Raw genomic sequence first — 20767 nt, forward strand, 5'->3', positions numbered from 1 at the left:
CAAAGGGCTGGAGGGAGGCCAAAGGTTTGTACACCTTCAAGCCAATATTCTTTAACTATTGGTTACACTTATTTACTGTATTCTCAGAAGTGTATGTTTCAAAACAGGGACAACAGAGACTTTTTAACACACATTTCTTTCACATCTTCTGAAAGACAACTTCTTAGGAGACAACTGACACATTTATACTTCAGACTGAGAAATAAGACATTGCCTGTCATGTCACTAAATAAAAGAAGTTGCAGCCACCACCAATGGCAGCCACGCCGTGTCCGCTGAAGGTGAGCCCTGAGGGAACTCAGGAAGGAGGCAAAGAATACCTGCCTATAAGCTGCAGTCACCTCCAAGGGTGCAGCTTGAGGGAACTCAGGATGTGAAAACACAGGATACTGGCCCCAGACAGCTGAGGTGGATATCAAAAGACTGATTTCAGTGAGCACAGACTCTTGCATCTTCTCATACACAGAAAAGCACTAAATTCCTTAACTTGTGATATCTGGTTTTCTTTCATTAACAATAATTTTTTGACATTCAGAAGTTGCAAAACTCCTAAATATCTTGGCTCCCCTCCAACCTCCAGCAGTTTTCTCAGGCTTACTTGAGATGCTGTCTCTCTAACTTGACGTCCTAAGAATGTACGCTGAATAAAACAGAACTCAACTTTTAGGTGGTACTTTTTTTTTTAGTCGACAAGTTCATAAAATAAATTGTTCATTTCTAATTGAACAGTTTTAATTCTTGCATTATTCCAGCAGTCCTCAAACTTTGCTGAGCACTGGAATCATCTGGAGTTCTTTAAAAATTATGGATTCCTGAACCCCACTCCCAGACATTCTGATTTGATTGGTATGGGACGCAACCAGGGCAAATGGATTTTTTTAAACCTCTACAAGTAATTAGAATGTGCAGCATATTATTCAGTGTTAGAATTTCAGGTAACTCTACCTGCTGACTTCAAGCACTTGTAAGCTAGCCAGTGTTTGATTCTAAGGTGCGATTCCTAGTTGCTGAAACTTAAATGTGTGGGTGGCAAAAATGGTCTACCAAGCAAGGCCAAGAATGCTAGTCTGTTTCTACTGTGAGGTGCTGTCAAGTTCAGCAAGAGTGGAAGTAACTTACATTTTACTCGTTATATAAGGGCATATGTATGAAAAATGTGAGTTAAATGGCATTAAATCCATGATGTATTATTGACCTTTAAAAACACCTGCCCCTACTGAACAGTTTATTGATCTGATTGGATCTCTTTGAATTTGGATCTGTTCATGGGGATTTAAACAGTATTAGTTGTTTGGATCTGGCTCCTGCTACTGTCTCCACATCAAGTTTTGTTGAAATGTTTCCACAAATTTAGGGTGCCATGTGACTTGCAGTATAATCTCCATCTTAGAGATGAACAAGCAGACCCAGAAAGGTTAGTTCCCCAAAGTCTGCTGTGCTGTGTGCTTAGTCACTCAGTCAAGTCTGACTCTGAGACCCATTGGCCTGTAGCCCGCCAGGCTCCTCTGCCCAGGGGATTTTTCAGGCAAGAATACTGGATTGGTTGCCATTTCCTTCTCCAGAGGATCTTCCTGATCCAGGGATCGAACCCACATCTCCTGGGTCTCTTGTATTGCTGGCAGATTCATTATCTGCTGAACCATCAGGGAAGCCCCAAAGGTACCCCATCATCAAGCTGTGGAATCTAAATGTTCCACACTCAGTCTGAAACCAGAGTCTAAATGCTTAACAAACATATAATCTGCTTCTCTCTGTTTTGCTGTTATAAAGAAAAGAAATTAAAAAATGGGTAAATGGAATTACTTTGGCTTGAACTGGGTAGATTTTCTGTTTGAATGGAACGATTTCTTTTTCTGAGCTGATCATGCCCACAATCTCCAGACTGTCTGTAAACTCCAGCTTGGCAATTCCTTCAAAGCACTTCTTCAAGTGTGGCTGCACCCGGAGAGGGTCCTTTGTCTCTGACAATATCTCCAGCAGCTCATCATTTGATAGGAAGAAGAACCTATTTCAAAGCAAAGCAAGATGGCTACTGGAATCTCTTCTAAGAGCTTCCCAACAAATTCCCAACAAAAATGATACTCCCCAACAGGTAGATGACACTCTAGTGAACACCAGCTACTTCTAGGTGCTTATCTAAGGCCAACTCCCCTTCACCATTTTTCATCTAGGGCATAGAGACTGGAGACCATTTTGACTCAGAGAAAAAAAAAAAAAGATGAAAATTGGTATATGTGGGTTTTATATGGCTGTGTGTGAGGAGTTGGTATCAGCTGAAAGACATCTCAACAGAGCAGTGGTTCTTAACCTTGTCTACAGCTTAGAATCATCTGCAGAGTTTAGGGAAAAAAAGTTTCAATGCCAAGGTTCCACTGCCCAGAGATTCCAATACTGATCTGGGATCTTACATTTTTAAAAACCCCTGCTGATTCTAATGTGCAATCAGTGTTGAGAACTACTAGGCAGGAGGAAAGAAAACTTCCTTATCTTTCCTTATTCTCAGAAAATGTTACAGGTGGAAAAATAAGTGCACATTAATAATGAGCCTATTTATGTGCAGAGAGGGCTTTATCATGTTTTATATTAGAGATAAGATAGCTTCACTCTCTTGCTTAGACCTTAAAGGCAGGGACAGCAAACTTTCAGAAAATGTGCTAGGGATAAACCTCTACAGTAACCACTAGGTTTTAAGTTCAGTAATGGAAAGGTCATATAATGACAGTTTTCACTGTATGTATTGTTGTTCAGTTGCTACGTCATGTCCAACCCTTTGTGACCCTATGGGCTGCAGCATACCAGGCTTTTCTGTCCTTCACTATCTACAAAAAGGCCACAATATTTGTAACTTCTCCGTTCAAGAGGTGAAGTCTGTTTTCACATCTCTTGAAACTTGGCTGGCTGAGTCCTGCTTTGGCCAATAGATTTTGAAAGATGTGAATTTGCACTAGTTTCAAGCTTAGACATCAAGAGGCCTTGAAGTTTCAACTCTTGCTGCTCTTGGGAACACTGCAACCATCACCATATGAATAAACCCAGGCTAGCCTTCTGGAGGTTGAAAGACATTTGGCCCAATTATCCTTGCTGCCCTGGCCAACAGGAAGCTAACCACCAGACAAATGATTGAGGCCACAGACTGCCAGTTGACTGCGGTCAACATGAGTGAGCTCTGATGAGGCCAGAGGAACTACCCAGCTGAGCTCTGCCTAGTTTTCCAACGCACAGAATTGTGAGCTCTGTAAACAGTTGCTGTTTTAAACTTCTAAGTTTGGAGGTGCTTGTTACGCAGCAAAGCAAATTAACACACTGTAACTGTAATATTGAATGGATAATTGAATTGATTGAAGTCGCTCAGTCATGTCCAACTCTTTGCGACCCCATGGACTATAGCCTACCAGGCTCCTCAGTCCATGGGATTTTCCAGGCAAGAGTACTGGAGTGGGTTGCCATTTCCTTCTCCAGGAGATCTTCCTGATCCAGGGATCGAACCTGGATCTCCCACATTGTAGGCAGACGCTTTACCGTCTGAGCTACCAGTGAAGCCCTTGAATGGACAGGAATAACTCAATAATTATTTGTTGGCTGGTTGACTAACTGTGATCTAATTAGGATGTCAATTTCTCCCACTCCCAAGTGAAATTCAAATAGGTGATCTCTATGGATTCATCATGTGTGATAATGAATAAGGCTCAATGGCCATAAGAGTAATAATTAGTATATTTGTATAATTTAAAACTAAAAATATTATTTAGCACTCTGTATTTTCAAGATAAAATTCATTTAAAACATGTGACTATCAAGAGCATTTTTAAAGTCTTTTCTGAGAGTGCTTACTTTTATTCCACAAAAATACACAAAGAAATACTGATACTTTGTGTATGTAGTTAATTAACTTAGGGAGAAGATGAAGCTCAGAGAATTTAAATAACTGAGTGTCTTATCCAGACTACTTGAATTTGTCCATTTACCAGTCTTATGTTTTTCAGCAAGTTTTGTTTCCTCATTTGTAAAATTGGGGTAAAAACAATGTTAGCAACTTCATAGGATGATTGTAAGGGCTACATCAGGTAATATGTGTAAGCACTTAAAGTGGTGACCAGGCATATGGTAAATACAGTATTAATGTTGGCTATTATTCATATTTTTATTAGGAAAAACAGTGGGTATATGATTGGAAGCTCATATTTCAGAGGTTTCCTCTTAACAAAGTTTTGTGCTTCCAAGTCAAGGTTTTTTTCACTATCTGTGCTATATTTATGTTATCCAACACTAAAGCCCTTAGCCAAATGTGGCTATTTACCTTTAAAAAATTAATACTAAATAAACTAAAATTTTACTGTCTAAGTTACACTAGCCGCATTTCAAGTGCTGGATAGCCATATGTGGCTAATGACTCAAACTGAGGTCTGCTTAACTCCCAAGTCCAGGCTTTTGAGTACTATATCCCCCTAGTTGGGTGTATGACCAAATGGCTCCACTGGTGTCCATTCAAAAGTGAAGTCGCTCAGTCGTGTCCAACTCTTTGCGACCCCATGGACTGTAGCCCACCAGGCTCCTCCATCCATGAAATTTTCTAGCCAAGAGTACTGGAGTGGGTTGCCATTTCCTTCTCCAGGGGATCTTCCCAACCTGGGGATCGAACCCGGGTCTCCCACATTACAGGCAGATGCTTTACCATCTGAGCCACCAGGGAATCCCGGTGTCCATCCAACCTCACTTTAAATAGTGACTATGAAGACATGCCTTACCCCTGAGAGCTGTCTCTTGGGGAATGGAAAACCTCTAGAGAATATGAAATAGATCTGTGTGTATGCTTAGTCGCTCAGTTGTATCCAACTCTTTGCAACACTATGGATGGTAGTAGCCAGGCAGGTTCCTCTATCCATGGGATTCTCCAGGCAAGAATACTGAAGTGAGTTGCCATGCCCTCCTCCAGGAGATCTTCCCAACCCAGAGATTGAACCCAGGTCTCCACACTGCAGGTGGTTTCTTTACCGACTGAGCCATCAAAGAAGCTCATGGAATAGATGAGTAGAAGCCAACTCTCAGTATAAAAAAAATGTAATTCTACCAATATATGGGTCAAGAGGGCAAATTCAAACAAGAGAATATTAGATACCTGGGAAAAAATAGTCTCTTCTTCTCCAAGTAATCATTCAGCCCTTTCTGGATGTCCTCCAACAGAAGGTTGGCTTCTTGAAGTCTCTCAGCCATCCGCGGCTGGTCCGCTGCCATCAAAACCCTGGTATCTTTCACCTGGGTTCCATAAAAAGGTGATAATCATCAAGGGGTTCCCAGATTCTGAGACTGATTACTGTAACGAGTGTGTGACTAGTGCATCAATTAATGACCCTCCTAGCCTAATCACCTCCTAACCCCACAAAGGTGACCGCTCATAACAATATCCTTTTGCTCTGGTCATGACTGACTGGGGTGGGGTTGAGCACCTAAAAGCAACAAAGACAATTATATTTTTATTACTGGGATTGTGGAATTCAGACCATGATATTCTATACTAGTCTGCTCCGGCCCCTTGAACATTTGTTAAATAACTGAGTAACTGAATATAGCGAATTATTTGAATTCTAAAATTATTCTCGATTTATAAGTTTTATTACATTATCCTGTAACAAATAAAGTCTTATATCTCATGAGGAATGGGAGCTAAATTATCCAAATTTCAATAGTTAACTCTACAAATTTGGGACTTCAAAAGGTCACTAATTTTAATATTTCCTATTCCCATGTTTGAATTTTTAATAACAACCAGAAATTAAAAAATTATAAAGATATTGAATTTGCAAAAATCAGCTTAGGTAAAATCCAGTTTACTTCTAGATTTCAAGGGACATGGTAGGATTGTATAATGAGGAACATCTACATGGCATCCCACATTCCCAATGGTGAGATGTGCTAGGGAGTGAAAACTCACAGCTTGGGACATAAGTGATTTCCAGTAATTATCAACGATGGCAAATTTCCTGCCCTCTTCTGGCATCTGGGCTATGATGTCCTCTGAACTGAAGATTGGTTCCAGGTACAGCCAAGTGACTTGGCACTTTAACCAGGCATCCAAAATTTCCTGCACACGAACTAGCTTTTCTTCCCATTTCTGCAAATTTAGCATTTCACATCTGAATCATTAACATGCCCCTATGCATCACAGACCCACTGGCTAAACAAATGGATGCATTCATTAACTTATTCAGTCATTTGTTCCACAAATACTTACTGAGTGACCCCTATGTCCTGGTCACTCTTCTAGGCAAAGTGGATACAGCAATGAAAGAGAAAACAAGATTCCTTATCCTTACAGAGTTCCTAGTGGAATAATCACAACAACAACAACAATGCTGCTAATTAACTGAGAGCATCAGCTCTGCTACAAGCTTGTTTAAAAACTTTACACTGGAAAGCATCCTGAAAGAGATAGTTAAAAAGTTAAGATTCACCTTAACTTTTTAAGGAATAATTTAAAAAAACAGGAATAATGGAATAATAAAAAAAAAAAAAACAAGGAATAATAAAAAAAAACAAGGAATAATTTTTTAAAAAGTCTAAAAAGGAATAATAATAATAATAAAAGCCTAAAAAGGAATTAAAAAAATCATGATTTTGAGGGTCATCTTAAAAAACAACAATAACAATAATAGTTTTAAGGCTTACTCCATGCCAAATGATGGTCCGAGTGTTTTATGTATGTGAAAACCAATTTAATCCAACAGATTCAAGAGGGAGACATTATTATAAAGCTTCCTTTACAGATGCAGAAACTGACATATTCAAGTAACTGGTCCAAAGTCACACAACCAGTAAGAGACAGAGTCAGAATTTGAACACAGACAGTCTGGCTCCAGTCTATGTCCTTAGCCTATTCCACTTCTACAAACAATGATCAAAGGAGGCTAACCTCCAGTAGTGTACATTCTAGATTTCTAAAACCGATAAGATACTTTCCAAAAGTATTTTTGTTTGGTGCACTCAAAACACTTATCTTCTCTTTTAGCTGACTGTCGAAAAAGCTCAGACTGCCAGATTGTTACAAAGGCTTACTTGGTTATTGCTTTCAGTCTTTATAAGCTTCCCTGGTGGCTTACTTGGTAAAGAGCCTGCCTATAACGTGAGAGACCCAGGTTCAATCCCTGGGTGGGGAATATTCCCTGGAGAAGGAAATGGCAACTCACTCCAGTATTCTTGTCTAGAGAATTCCATGGACAGAGGAGCCTGGTTGGGCTACAGTCCATGGGATCACAAGTCGGACATGACTGAATGGCTAATACTTTCAGTCTTTTGTTGTTGCTGCTTTTTATCAAGAGAAAGTGGGTTTTCTTTTTAATTGAACTTAAACATCTTCTAGGACTTCCTTGCAGTCCAGTGGTTAAGACTCCACGCTTCCACTACAGGGGGCATGGGTTAGATCCCTGGTTGGGGAGCTAACATTCTACATGCCTCATGGTATGGTCAAAAAGTAAAAACAAAAATGTTCTGCTCCTCTAAGAAACCCAGAGCTAATGGGCCATCACAAAACATTCAATCTCATTTCTTCTTACCCGGCATTCAGTTTCTATTGGTTTGACAAATGGAGAGCCACACATGGTCTGGGTTTTTATCACGTGATCATCAAGTAACAGTTGAATGTCATCAACTGCACACAGGATGCTTGTATCCTGCAAATAAAAATGACCCACCCTGTTAAAATCACAAGACCTCTTTCCCACAACTTTTCATACTGATCCCCAAAGGACTCACAGCTCAGATCTCCACCTTTCTGGGACACTATGTCTTACAGGAGAGACAGTTTTCTATTTTCTACTTTGAAAATATTCTTAAAGACTTTTCTACCTCCTTTGCAGAAATCAAATATGGTCCAAACTTAGATCTGCAACTAGTATCAGCTGTCTGGGGGAGAAAAAGTTCTGTCTTCTTCTCTGTGTTTCTGATTTTCTGTTCACTTGTTTTCCTGGCTCCCCCAGGTAGAATCAACTGCTAATCTGCTTAGATTAGGTTTGATTCCCAAACCATGTGCCCCAGGGCACTACAGCAAACAACTTCAGTTATTTTCAAGTAAAATACAAATATTTTATTTTAATTTATATGTACTTTTTTCAGTTATTAAGTTGATGGGGCACAAATATTTAAGTTGTCTGAAGTCAGTTACTTCATAAGCAAAGCTGTTAAGTATTTCTTTTGGACTGGGGAAGGGAACCATTTTAAAAGTATTCGGATACCAACAGCACCATGAACCAAGAAAGTTTGGGAACCTCTGACTAAATAATTATTTGGCATATTTTGCTAGTAGTTAGGGTTACTATATTTTAAAAGTTAGCCCTTGTACATGGACTTTTCTTCTTGGGCCATGTGGCAAGCAAGCTGATAGGGGCTGTCCCCCTGTGGTAGGTCTGGTCTTTCTTACTGTTTTCACTTCCTTCAGGCTTACATCTGGGTGGTTAATTTGGAGCTAGAATATATTCTCTCATCCACCTTTTACCAGTAGCTCTGTAGTGGGAGGTGTGTCCAGCTATTTAATAAAGTGGTACCTTGATTCTCATTTTGCTGTTGACCATTGTCTATATTCAATCAAAAACTCTGAAGACTGGCCAGAAGTAACTGAGCTATTATCAGGTTCCTCAGCTTAACTCAACTCAGCCCCAAAGCCTCTAACTATCTAATCCAATCAGATCACGTAACACCTTTTGGCCTGGTCTTGCTGGGAGAGGCCCCCAGTTCTCCTCCCTTCCATTGACTTGTCTACAGTTGTTAATCAAGTGAAATCAAGGCATTGAGAGAAAGAGGAAAAGAAGTCACAAAGGATGACATGCAGCCTGGAGAGGGGGAAGTATGAGAGCCTTTAGGGTTTTAGTTCTCAACCCACACTGCACTTTAGAAAAGTCAGGGGTGCCTTAAAAATACAGAATCCCAGGCCAGAGTGACACTGTGATTTTTAGTAAGACAGATATTTGGCCTCTGTCCCTGTTGTTGGCACAGCTCCTAAAACCCTTGGAATTTCCTAAGGGATGACAGAGATTTTGTTTTCTTAATGAGGTGGCTTTTGTACCACATCTAAGGTGAGGAGTTGGTTGTCAGGAGAGTCATCCAACCCCTGTGATGAGAGGGTTGGAACTTTTAGTCCACCAACCTGTCTCCTGGCAGGGGAACGGGGATGGAGACTGAGTTCAATTACCAGTGGCCAATGATTTGGTCAATTATGCCAAAGTAAAGAAGCCTTTATAAAAACTCAAAAGGAGAGGGGTCAGAGAGCTTCTGAATTGGTGAACATGAGATCTGGGTGAGTGGCATGCTCAGAAAGAACATGGAAGTGCCACACCACCTCCCCATACCTTGCCTTAGTTATTCCATCTAGCTGTTTCTGGGTCCTATATCCTTTTATAATAATCCAGTAAACTATTAAGTAAACTATCTCTGAGTTCTAACAAATTAAATGAACCCAAGGAGGGACCTCCAATCTATAGCTGGTCAGTCAGAAGCATGATAACCTGGGCTTCAGACTGGCATCTGAAGTCAGGGGTGAGGGGAATTGACACTCTTGTAGTCTTAACCTATAGAATCTCTGGGTAGATAGTGTCTACTTACAATTGAATTGAATTGTAAAGCACCCAGCTGGTGTCATATACTGCATGGTAGTATGGGAACCCTCCCCAGCCACTCCCAACACACGCACATTGGAACTGAGTGACCAGAAAGAGTACCAGGTTTGAGAAGCACTGCTTAAAGAGTCGATGGCCTGCAGTGTATGAGTTTCTGCCTGTTGCCTCACCTAAGCAGCAAGCCTTCCTTCCCACGGCTCACCCCAAGAGCAAGCCAGCCTCTGAAGATGGCTGAGCATACCCTTCAGGTTTATGCACTCTATGAACTTATATATTTTCTAGAAGCGCCAGTGAAAATAAAGTGTACAGCCTTGCTCTTCAAAATGTGGTCCAGAGACCACAGCTTCAGAATTACCTGGGAGCTTGCTGGAATTGCAGAACCTCGGGACCCAGCTTAAACTTGCTGGATCAGAACCTGCACTTTAGAAAGACTCTCAAGTGACTCCTGCACTTAATAACACTTGAGAATGGCTGAGCACTGTCTACCTCAGTTATATTTCTGAGGGAACTGGGGTGCCTTCCCTGGGAGATGCTAATTCAGGAGGCTGTTCAGCTCCTTTTCAACAGAAAGCTTGTTGCTCTGAATTAAAAGGTCTTTCTCATTTGAAAATGCATCCCTCCATGGTGTCTGGAATGAAGGCTGACTGGCACAGGAAGGCAGATAGGAGGAAACAATCTAATGCAACAGCATAGTGGTTATAGACGACAATACTGTATTAAAAACTTCAAAGCTGCTAAGACTAGACCTTAATTATCCTACCACAAAAAGGAAAGGATAGGTATGTGACATGATAGGGGTGTTAATGGTAATCATATTGGATGGTAATCAGTGCAATACATAAAAGTATTAAATCAACACATTGTATACTTTAAACTTACAAGTGTTATATGTCAATTATGTATCAATAAAAAATTTTAAGACAGATTAGAGATCCTTCTTCCTTGAGTTCTCTTGCAATTTTGAAATGAATCCCTTCTGTAATTTACTACATAATAAATGGGCTGCTCTCAGGGGGCTGAACTGTTGGACTGAGACTCACAGTGTCCCTGTACTTCACAAAGTTGAACGTCATGTTAACCCAGTCTAACTTCATTTTCTCCAAGTTTTTCTCCAGGGAGTACTCCTTACTGGCAGCTGCACCGATGGGCTCCAGTCTAAAGAGAAGACAGAGTGGTAGTAACATCAACAGAGGAGGCATCAAAAATACATCAAAGGAGGAATTTCAAGCTCAGCCATTAGAGAGATTTAAAAAGCCTTTAATTTTAACAAAAAGTTTACCATCCTACTCGAATATTTACCAGTTATCTCCAATGTTTTGCAGGGTATCTTTACCCTTGGCACTATTGACTGTTGGGGCTATATTAAAGGCTGAATTGTATCTCTCCAAAAATCATATTAAAGTCTTAACCTCCAGTACCTCATAATGTAAGTTATCCCGTTTGGACATAAATAGTTCTTTGTGTGCTAAGTCACTTCAGTTGTGTTTGACTCTGTGTGACCCTATAGATTGCAGCCTGCCAGGCTCCTCTGTCCATGGGATTCTCCAGGCAAGAATACTGGAGTGGGTTGCCATGCCCTCCTCCAGGAAATCCTCCTGACCAGTGACTGAACCCACGTCTCTTATGTCTTCTGCATTGGCAGGTGGGTTCTTTACCACTAGTGCCACCTGGGAAGCCCAAATAAGTCTTTAAAGATGTAGTTAAATTAAAATAAGGTCATTAAGGTGGGTCCAATCCAATATGACTGGTATCATTTTTTAAAAAATTATTTATTTAGCTGGGTCAGGTCTTTAGTTGTGGCATGTTGGATCTTGGTTCTCCAACCATGGATTGAACCTGGGCCTCTTGCATTGGGAGCGTGAAGTGTTAGCCACTGGACCAATGACTGGTATCTTTATTAGAAGAGGAGATTAAGATATATACATAGAGGGAAGATCATGTGAAGACACAGGGAGAAAGCAGTCATTTGCAAGTCAAGGAGAGAGGCCTCAGAAGAAACCAAATCCCAGCCCTCAGTCCCTATCCTCAGCCCTTCCCCCCACCAAAATAAAAAAAAAAAAAAACCCTTTGATCTTAGACTTCAAACCTACAATTGTGAGAAAGTAAATTTGTGTTGTTTACCAAACCAATCGGACTATGGTATTTGTTATAGCAGCACTAGAAAACTAGTACAGGGAGATATTCTTTGTTGTGAGTGGCTGTCCGGTGCACTGCAGGCTGTTTAGTAGCATCCTTGGCCTCAACCCACTAGATACCAGTAGCTGACTGCCCTAGTCCTCACCCCTAGCCAGTTGCACCAACCAAAAATGTCTCCAGGTATTGCCAAGTATCCCCTGGGGGTGGGCATCCCCAGTTGAGAACCACTAGTTTAAGCATTAAAACAAGACCTTTATCCCATTGTCATTTACTCCTTATTATTCCTGTTTACTTCAGAATTATTGGGCTTCCCAGGTGGTACTAATGGTAAAGAACCTGCCTGCCAGTGCAGGAGACTTAAGAGACACAGGTTCGATTTATTATTGACTTCTTATTCAGATCTTAGAACTTCTGTTAATTTATACAATGGCTTTGTCTCCACTTTCTGTCCATACTTTTTGAAAACCTATCTGCTATTTTCCTGATGCATTGGGCCCATCCATGGAACAGCCCCTCTGTTCCATAGAAAGAGGGACATAGTGAGAGAAGGAGAAGATAAATTCCTTTCTTCTTCTTTCTGCAGGAGAGCTAAATCCAGGTGTGACTGAAGAACTGGGAAACAAAGTTTTTGGAGGGAAAAGGAGGGATTATTCTTTCTGCCTCAGCACTGTCTTTCATTGTATGCATCTGGTCTTTACTTACACTTCAGCAAACTGAAGCCCAGAGGAAGCAAGTGACATGTCCAAAGCCACATACACAGCTGCGGAGTGCCAGAACCAGGTCTAGACACAGTTCCTCTGACTCCTAATCCAGTGTTTCTTCCTCCCCAACTGTGTGCTTTCTGCCCTCTCTATCAGAGGAGCAACAGAACTGCTAACATGTGGTCAGCCAAACAGGGCAACTGAATTGAGCTGAAAACCCAAATTTAGCCTCATATACGGAAGTAGAAGAGGCATGGATAATGCCAGAGGAACACCTCAGCAGCACGGTCACCATCCTAAATGTGACCTTCTCAGGACACAACTAAAATGAGTGAGCATATGGAGAATAATAAAGGCAGGTGTCAACCCAGATGAGTATGGGACAAATAGGCTGGAAGTATGGCTGTGACCAAGTCACTTGACAGGCCTTCAGTCCCCATTTGCCCATATCAAGGGTTTTGGTATAATTAAATAAGGCAAAATGCTAGGAAATGTGCCTTATGACTTATGATTATGCAGATAATTGCAGGAAGGGATTAATAAGGTTGGCAGTCCATGAAGTATATCAAATTGACCTTATCCAAATGCACTGTTAGTCACTCAGTCATGTCTGACTCTTTGTGACCCCATGGACTGTAGCCTCCTCTGTTCATGGAATTCTCCAGGCAAGAATACTGGAGTGGGTAGCCATTCCCTTCTCCAGGAGATCTTCCCGACTCAGAGATCAAATCTGGGTCTCCGGCATTGCAGATTCTTATATTGTCTGAGCCACCAGGGAAGCCCCCTAACTGTGGGCTGTGATAAAAGTACCTTAACTACAGAGAGTGGGATATAGAGGGCACCACACCTCACTAATAGGTGGTAGCTGAGAACTTAGACATTAAGTCAGTTCAGGTTACATGCCTTATCTCATAAGCCTCACATTAACTCTTGATCACCTAGCTACTATTATTATTTCTATTTTACAGATAAGGAGACCGGGCACAGAGAGGTTAACAACTTGACCAAGGCATTACCACTTCTGGATTTGTCACAAATGAGCACGGTGGCAAGAAGCGTGGTAGAATGCTGTGTATTAGCTCAGTCTCTGCCTCGGGAGGAGGGTTTATGTTTTCGGGCAGTAAAGAGAAACATTAAGGCTCTGAAGTCAGGTAGCCTGGGCTCAGGTCTTGGTTCTTATGACCTCTGGATCATTACTTTATTTCTCTAATCAATTCATTTTCTCATCTGTAAAACATGACTAAAATTAGCTAGAATATTAGGTTGTTGTGATGGATAAGTTGGCTAATGCATATAAAATACTCAGTGCAGCATAATTGCTCTAGAGCTGCTATTTCTTGGGAACATCTTACTGGGGAAAATGAGGTCCTTTGATAAAATTACATAAACCTGGTAAAAATGCATGTGTCCAATCCCAAAGAAAGGCAATGCCAAAGAATGCTCAAACTACTGCACAACTGCACTCATCTCACATGCTAGTAAAGTAATGCTCAAAATTCTCCATGCCAGGCTTCAGCAATACATGAACCATGAACTTCCAAATGTTCAAGCTGGTTTTAGAAAAGGCACAGGAATCAGAGATCAAATTGCCAACATCCGCTGGATCATCAAAAAAGCAAGAGTTTCAGAAAAACATCTATTTCTGCTCTATTGACTATGCCAAAGCCTTTGACTGTGTGGATCACAATAAGATGTGGAAAATTCTGAAGGAGATGGGAATACCAGACCACCTGACCTACCTCTTGAGAAGCCTGTATGCAGGTCAGCAAGCAACAGTTAGAACTGGATATCGAACAACAGACTGGTTCCAAATAGGAAAAGGAGTACGTCAAGGCTGTATATTGTCACCCTGCTTATTTAACTTATATGCAGAGTACATCATAAGAAATGCTGAGCTGGGCAGATGAATGGATAAGGAAGCTGTGGTACATATACACCATGGAATATTACTCAGCCATTAAAAAGAATTCATTTGAATCAGTCCTAATGAGATGGATGAAACTGGAGCCCCTTATACAGAGTGAAGTAAGCCAGAAAGATAAAGAACATTACAGCATACTAACACATATATATGGAATTTAGAAAGATGGTAACGATAACCCTATATGCAAAACAGAAAAAGAGACACAGAAATACAGAACAGACTTTTGAACTCTGTGGGAGAAGGTGAGGGTGGGATGTTTCAAAAGAACAGCATGTATACTATCTATGGTGAAACAGATCACCAGCCCAGGTGGGATGCATGAGACAAGTGCTCGGGCCTGGTGCACTGGGAAGACCCAGAGGAATCGGGTGGAGAGGGAGGTGGGAGGGGGGATCGGGATGGGGAATAAGTGTAAATCTATGGCTGATTCATATCAATGTATGACAAAACCCACTGAAATGTTGTGAAGTAATTAGCCTCCAACTAATAAAAAAATTTAAAAAAAAAAAAAAGAAATGCTGAGCTGGAAGAAGCACAAGCTGGAATCAAGATTGCCAGAAGAAATATCAATAACCTCAGATATGCAGATGACACCACCCTTATGGCAGAAAGTGAAGAACTAAAGAGCCTCTTGATGAAAGTGAAAGAGGAGAGTGAAAAAGTTGGCTTAAAGCTCAACATTCATAAAACTAAGATCATGGCATCTGGTCCCATCACTTCATGGCAAATAGATGGGGAAACAGTGGCTGACTATTTTTCGGGGCTCTAAAATCACTGCAGATGGTGATTGCAACCATGAAATTAAAAGACTCTTACCCCTTGGAAGGAAAGTTATGACCAATCTAGACAGCATATTAAAAAGCAGAGACATTACTTTGTCCACAAAGGTCCGTCTAGTCAAGGGTATGGTTTTTCCAGTAGTCATGTATGGATGTGAGAGTTGGCCTATAAAGAAAGCTGAGCACCGAAGAATTGATGCTTTTGAACTGTGGTGTTGGAGAAGACTCTTGAGTCCCTTGGACTGCAAGGAGATCCAACCAGTCCATCCTAAAGGAGATCAGTCCTGGGTGTTCACTGGAAGGACTGATGTTGAAGCTGAAACTCCAATACTTTGGCCACCTGATGTGAAGAGCTAACTCATTTGAAAAGACCCTGATGCTGGGAAAGATTGAGGGCGGGAGGAGAAGGGGACGACAGAGGATGAGATGATTGGATGGCATTACCAACTCAAAGGACATGGGTTTGGTGGACTCTGGCAGTTGGTGATGGACAGGGAGGCCTGGCGTGCTGTGGTCATGGGGTCACAAAGAGTTGGACATGACTGAGTGACTAAACTGAACTGAACTGAACTTGTATGATATTGCTTATATTGGTGATATTGCTTATATATATTCCACATTGCTTATATGTGGAATCTAAAACAATAATACAAGTGAACTTACTTACAAAACAGAAACAGAGTCACAGATTTAGAAAACAATCTTATGATTACCAGAGGGAAAAGGGAATAAATTGGGAGATTGGGATATACACACTATTATATGTAAAATAACTAGTAAGAACCTACTGTATAGCACAGGAAACTCAATATTCTGTAATTACCTATATGGGAAAAGAATCTAGAACACAGTGGATGTATGTGTATTATAACTGATTCACTTTGCTGAATCAGAAAGTACTACAGCAGAAAGTAACACAACATTGTAAATCAACTATTCTACAATAAAAACATAAAAAACAAAGCATGTGTCTCTAGGCTTGCTCCTTACAAAGGGATAGTAGTGGTGGTATTGGGGAGTTATCAGAGCATTCAGCGGCAGATAGATTTGGGGGCCTGGAAGGACCTTAGATTAGACTTGTTCTGACCCATTCTGAAGGAGGAGCTTTCAAATTTTAGCAAGCATCATTATCGCTAGAGCAGCACTGTCCATTTGAAATATAACATGAGCCACATAAGTTATTTCAAAGTTTCTGGTACCCAATTTAACACAAGTTAAAAAGAAACTATTTTATTTAACTCAAGAAATCAAGATTGCCAGGAGAAATATCAATAATCTCAGATATGCAGATGAGACCACCTTAAAGGCAGAAAGTGAAGATGAACTAAAAGCCTCTTGATGAAAGTGAAAGAGGAGAGTGAAAAATCTGGCTTAAAACTCAACATTCAAAAAACTAAGATCATGGCATCCGGTCCCATCACTTCATGGCAAATAGGTGGGGAAACAGTGGAAACAGTGACAGGCTTTATTTTCATGGGCTCCAAAATCACTGCAGATGGTGACTCAGCCATGAAATTAAGAGACATTTGCTCCTTGGAAGAAAAGCTATGATGAACCTGGACAGAAATTTAAAAAGCAGAGACATAACTTTGCTGACAAAGGTCTGTCTAGTCAAAGCTAAGATTTTTCCAGTAGTCCTGTATGGATGTGAGAGTTGGACCATACAAAAGGCTGAGCATCAAAGAATTGATGCTTTCGAGCTGTGGTGCTGGAGAAGACTCTGGAGGGTCCCTTGGACAGCAAGGAGATCAAACAAGTCAATCCTGAAGGAAATCAGTCCTGAATATTCATTGGAAGGATTGATGCTAAAGCTGAAGCTCCAATACTTTGGTTACTTGATGCAAAGAGCTGACTCATTGGAAAAGATCCTGATGCTGGGAAAGATGGAAGGCAAGAGAAGAAGCAGGTGACAGAGGATGAGATAGTTGGATGGCATCACTGACTCAATGGACGTGGGTTTGAGCAAACTCTGGGAGACAATGGAGGACAGGGAAGCCTGGCTTGCTGCAGTCCATGGGGTCGCAAAGAGTCAGACATGACTGAGCAACTGAACAACAACAACAATAAACCCCAAATATTATAATTTCAACATATAATCACTATTTAAAATAGGTATTTTGCTTTTTTTTCTTAATAAATCTTTGGAGTCCAGCCTATATTTACACACTCAGTGCATCAAATTCAGAATAGCTACATTTCAAAGGATGAGAGGCCACATGTTGCAAGCTGCTCCTGTACTGCACAGTGCTGACCTGGAGGATTTGTTAAAACACAGATTGAAAAAAAAAAAAAAAGCACAGATTGCAGTGCTTGTCCCCTGAATTTCTGATTGAACAAATTGGGGTGGTGCCTGAGAATGTGCATTTCTAACAAGTTCACTGGTGACGCTGATGCAGCTGGACTGGGGTCACAGTCTGAGAACCATGTGTGTTGAGTGAGCCCAAACCCAGTTGCATAACAGGGTCTTTAGTCTCAGGAGCACATCACCCCACCCATCACCCTGAAGGAAGTATGGAAAAACAAACAGGGTTCTGAGACCCTCTGGTCATAAAAACAGCAGTTCCAATAGTACAAATTCTCCCATGCAAACTCCAGGGGCATTTGGAGAAGGAGAGAAAGCAAGTGAAGAGATCTCTCATTTGACCATATTTCATTTAGCTCAGAAAGCCCCTCCTGTTTGTTGCTGTTGTTTGTTTAACAAGGAGAAAACTGAGGCCCAGAAAGGTTCTATGGTCTTGCCCAAAGTCTAGCTGGACTTGGAGCTCAGGTCAAAGAACTCTTTAAAAAATTTTATTTTTGAAATAGAATCTCTAACTCAATTTTCTAGTCATAATCTGACATCAACTCTGCAACTGGAGGGACTTCCCTAGGTGGTCCGGTGGCTAAGACTCTGCGCTTCCAATGCAAGGGGCTGGGTTCAATGTCTGGTCAGGGAACTAGATCCCACATGATGCAACTAAGAGTGTGCATGCTGCAACTAAAGATCCCACATGCCACAACAAAGATCAAAGATCCTGCAACTAAGACCCTGCACAGCCAAATAAACAAATATTACAAATATTAAACAAAAAACAGAAACTCCACAGGTGGAGATGAAAGTTTCACCAGCTGCTAGTCAGCTGAAATAGAGGTTATCCTAAACCAGAATGAGAAATGTAGCCTGCTATATGGCCATTGAGTCACACAACTGTAGGAAATTATAGATAGCTTGACCAAAAAACTTTCTGAAAGGAGAAGTCTTACTTTTCAATGAATTTGCCAAATCCAAATTCCAGCATATTTGAGAGACAAGTCGTTTCAGTGGGCTTTATTTCATAGCCAACAATCTCACTGATCTGCAAAGAGAAAAAAACAAGTGTGTATTGCCCAAATTAGTGATGTTCAGTAGACTTCTTGTGATGACTGAAATGTTCTATAGCTGTGCTGTCTAGCACAGGAGCCACCAGTCACATTCAGCTGGTGAACCCTGAGATGGTGGCTAATGTCACTGAGGAACTGATTTTCAAATTTTATTTAATTTTACTCATTTATGTTTAAATAGCTGAGTGTAGCAAGTGGCTATCGAATTGGATGGTGCAGGTACAAGGATCTGGGAGGCAGCCTAGGGCCCCGCCTGCATTGTGTCTGGTCTACTGGGGGTTGTTCTCCCACCAGAACCTGGCATAATGCAAACATGTGGGCACCTTACAGGTCCCACACTACCTAACAGTCCTCACAACTAGGTCTGGTTTTGGGCTCCCAGGCAGTGAACCAGGGCAAAATGTGGTTCATGCTCAGAAGCTGCTGGATGTGCTGAATAAAAGGAGGAAGTCATGAGGACATGGGACGGGCAGATTCCCAAATTCTGTGATCTGAGGTTGCTGGGAAAGAGGAAAATCTTCCTTCCAACTCTGTGTACTAACTGATTGGAAATGTTAGCACTTGTTATGCCCATTCCTTTGTTGTAAATATTGCCCAACCTTATCTTTTAAGTGAAAATATCCCTGTGAACAGTCTTTGGTGAAGTCTCTGATGGCTTTTGAACACTTTTATAGGGATTGAGAGATCTGGGCAGCATGAGGGTTATGTGTGCTCAAGAAGAACATGTGGGTTGGGGAAATGAAGCTCTGTAAAAAACCTTCCCTATTGCCCAGTTTTGTATCTGTCCAGCTCCAGTAGGACTAAAGAATATCAGAGCAGGAAGGGATATGAAAGTTGCATCAGGTTCTGTCTTATTCAGCCCTGTGTCCCTGGGGCCTGGAATGTAGCATCAATAAGCACTTGTGGAATGAAAGCATGAGTGAATCACCCAATTCAAACAGCTTCCAATCTGGGTTCTGAGATCACCTGAAGGACCACTGAGGTAACGGAAATAACAAAAGCACCATTACTGAGGGCTTACTATGTGATAGGCACTGTTGTAAGAGCTTTATGTACTTCCTTCATTCACCCAACAAAGTGAGGAAGGTACTAATACATTATTATTCCCATTTTACATAAAAGGAAACCGAGACAAAGAAATTAAGTATCTTGTTTATGACCATTTAGCTAATAGATCAAAATAGCCATTTCAGAATTGGGACTTGGATCTAATTCTGATGCCAAATCTCTCATCCACCACACATCAGTGTTTCCTATAGGTCTTCTAGGTATAGTTGTACAGATTATATACTGCATAACTCTAGAAAGTACAATTCAAACTGCAGGACACAAATATAGCATTCCCTCAAGAACAAATTGCACAATTGTTTCTGGTGACTCTGGGCTCTCATTTATTCTCTAATTCTGCAAGTATGATCTTAGAACAATACATTATCTCTAGGGTTAAATGACATAACTGTGTAAAGCACTAGGCATAGCACTTGGCCTATGAAAGACTCAGAGATTCGTAGTTTTATTTTTAAATTGCTTTTGTTAATTATATAGATTAAAAAGGCATCTGGTTTCCTAATTCTAAGAGCCTGAAGTTAAACTATCGAATATGTAGCCACTAACCCCCTGTAGTTATTGAGAACTTGAAATGCAACTAATTCATATCAAAATGTGCTGGAGTTTTATAAAAGCATGCCATATTTCAAAGAGAGATCACATTAACATTTTTATATTGATTATCTATTGAACTAATGATGTTTTACACATGTTTGGTTAAACATATTCACAATTTATTTCACCTGTTTATACTTTTAAAAATGTGCCTACTAGAAACTTCAAAATTAAATGCATGCTTATTATTTCCATTGCGCAGCAGCATCCTAGAGAGTCAGCTTTGGTACATATCAGAGCAGCGTTACCTGTTCTATCCTGTTTTAAACCCCAGTAGCAATAAAGTCTACGTTTCAAACATGGACACTAGCCTTTCTTGCTTAAGTTCTGGGAAATGGTCAGAAATCTCAAAACCACCACCTCACAGCCCTAGAAAATCCATTTTGCAGCCTTGAGAGCTACAGATGGTAAAGCCTACAGAACCCCTGCCAGAGCCAAATCTGTGAACAAGGATCTCCTGAGTTGGCACTGAGAATTAGAACTGAGAATGCTTCCTCCACTGACCATGGAGAAATTTATTGTTCTTCAGAGGATTGTTGGGAAGATGAAATGAGAGAATCCACATAAAGTATATAACAGTACTCAGTACATAGTTGGTACTCA

At 40.8% G+C, this 20767-nt stretch overlaps 1 protein-coding gene across 1 annotated transcript in view; it reads right to left on the reverse strand.

The window, feature by feature from the left end:
• DNAH3 (dynein axonemal heavy chain 3) overlaps positions 1-20767 on the reverse strand; it is a 234557-nt gene that overhangs the window by 152766 nt on the left and 61024 nt on the right. Inside the window, exons 19-24 of the mRNA XM_043914480.1 lie at positions 18386-18477; positions 10643-10757; positions 7548-7664; positions 5930-6109; positions 5117-5253; positions 1804-2005 (exon numbers count right to left, since the gene is read on the reverse strand). Coding sequence (XP_043770415.1) covers positions 1804-2005; positions 5117-5253; positions 5930-6109; positions 7548-7664; positions 10643-10757; positions 18386-18477 — 843 coding nt within the window. The remainder of the gene's footprint in view (positions 1-1803; positions 2006-5116; positions 5254-5929; positions 6110-7547; positions 7665-10642; positions 10758-18385; positions 18478-20767) is intronic.

The sequence above is a fragment of the Cervus elaphus genome, chromosome 10 (assembly GCF_910594005.1).
Source record: "Cervus elaphus chromosome 10, mCerEla1.1, whole genome shotgun sequence".
Lineage (NCBI taxonomy): Eukaryota > Metazoa > Chordata > Mammalia > Artiodactyla > Cervidae > Cervus > Cervus elaphus.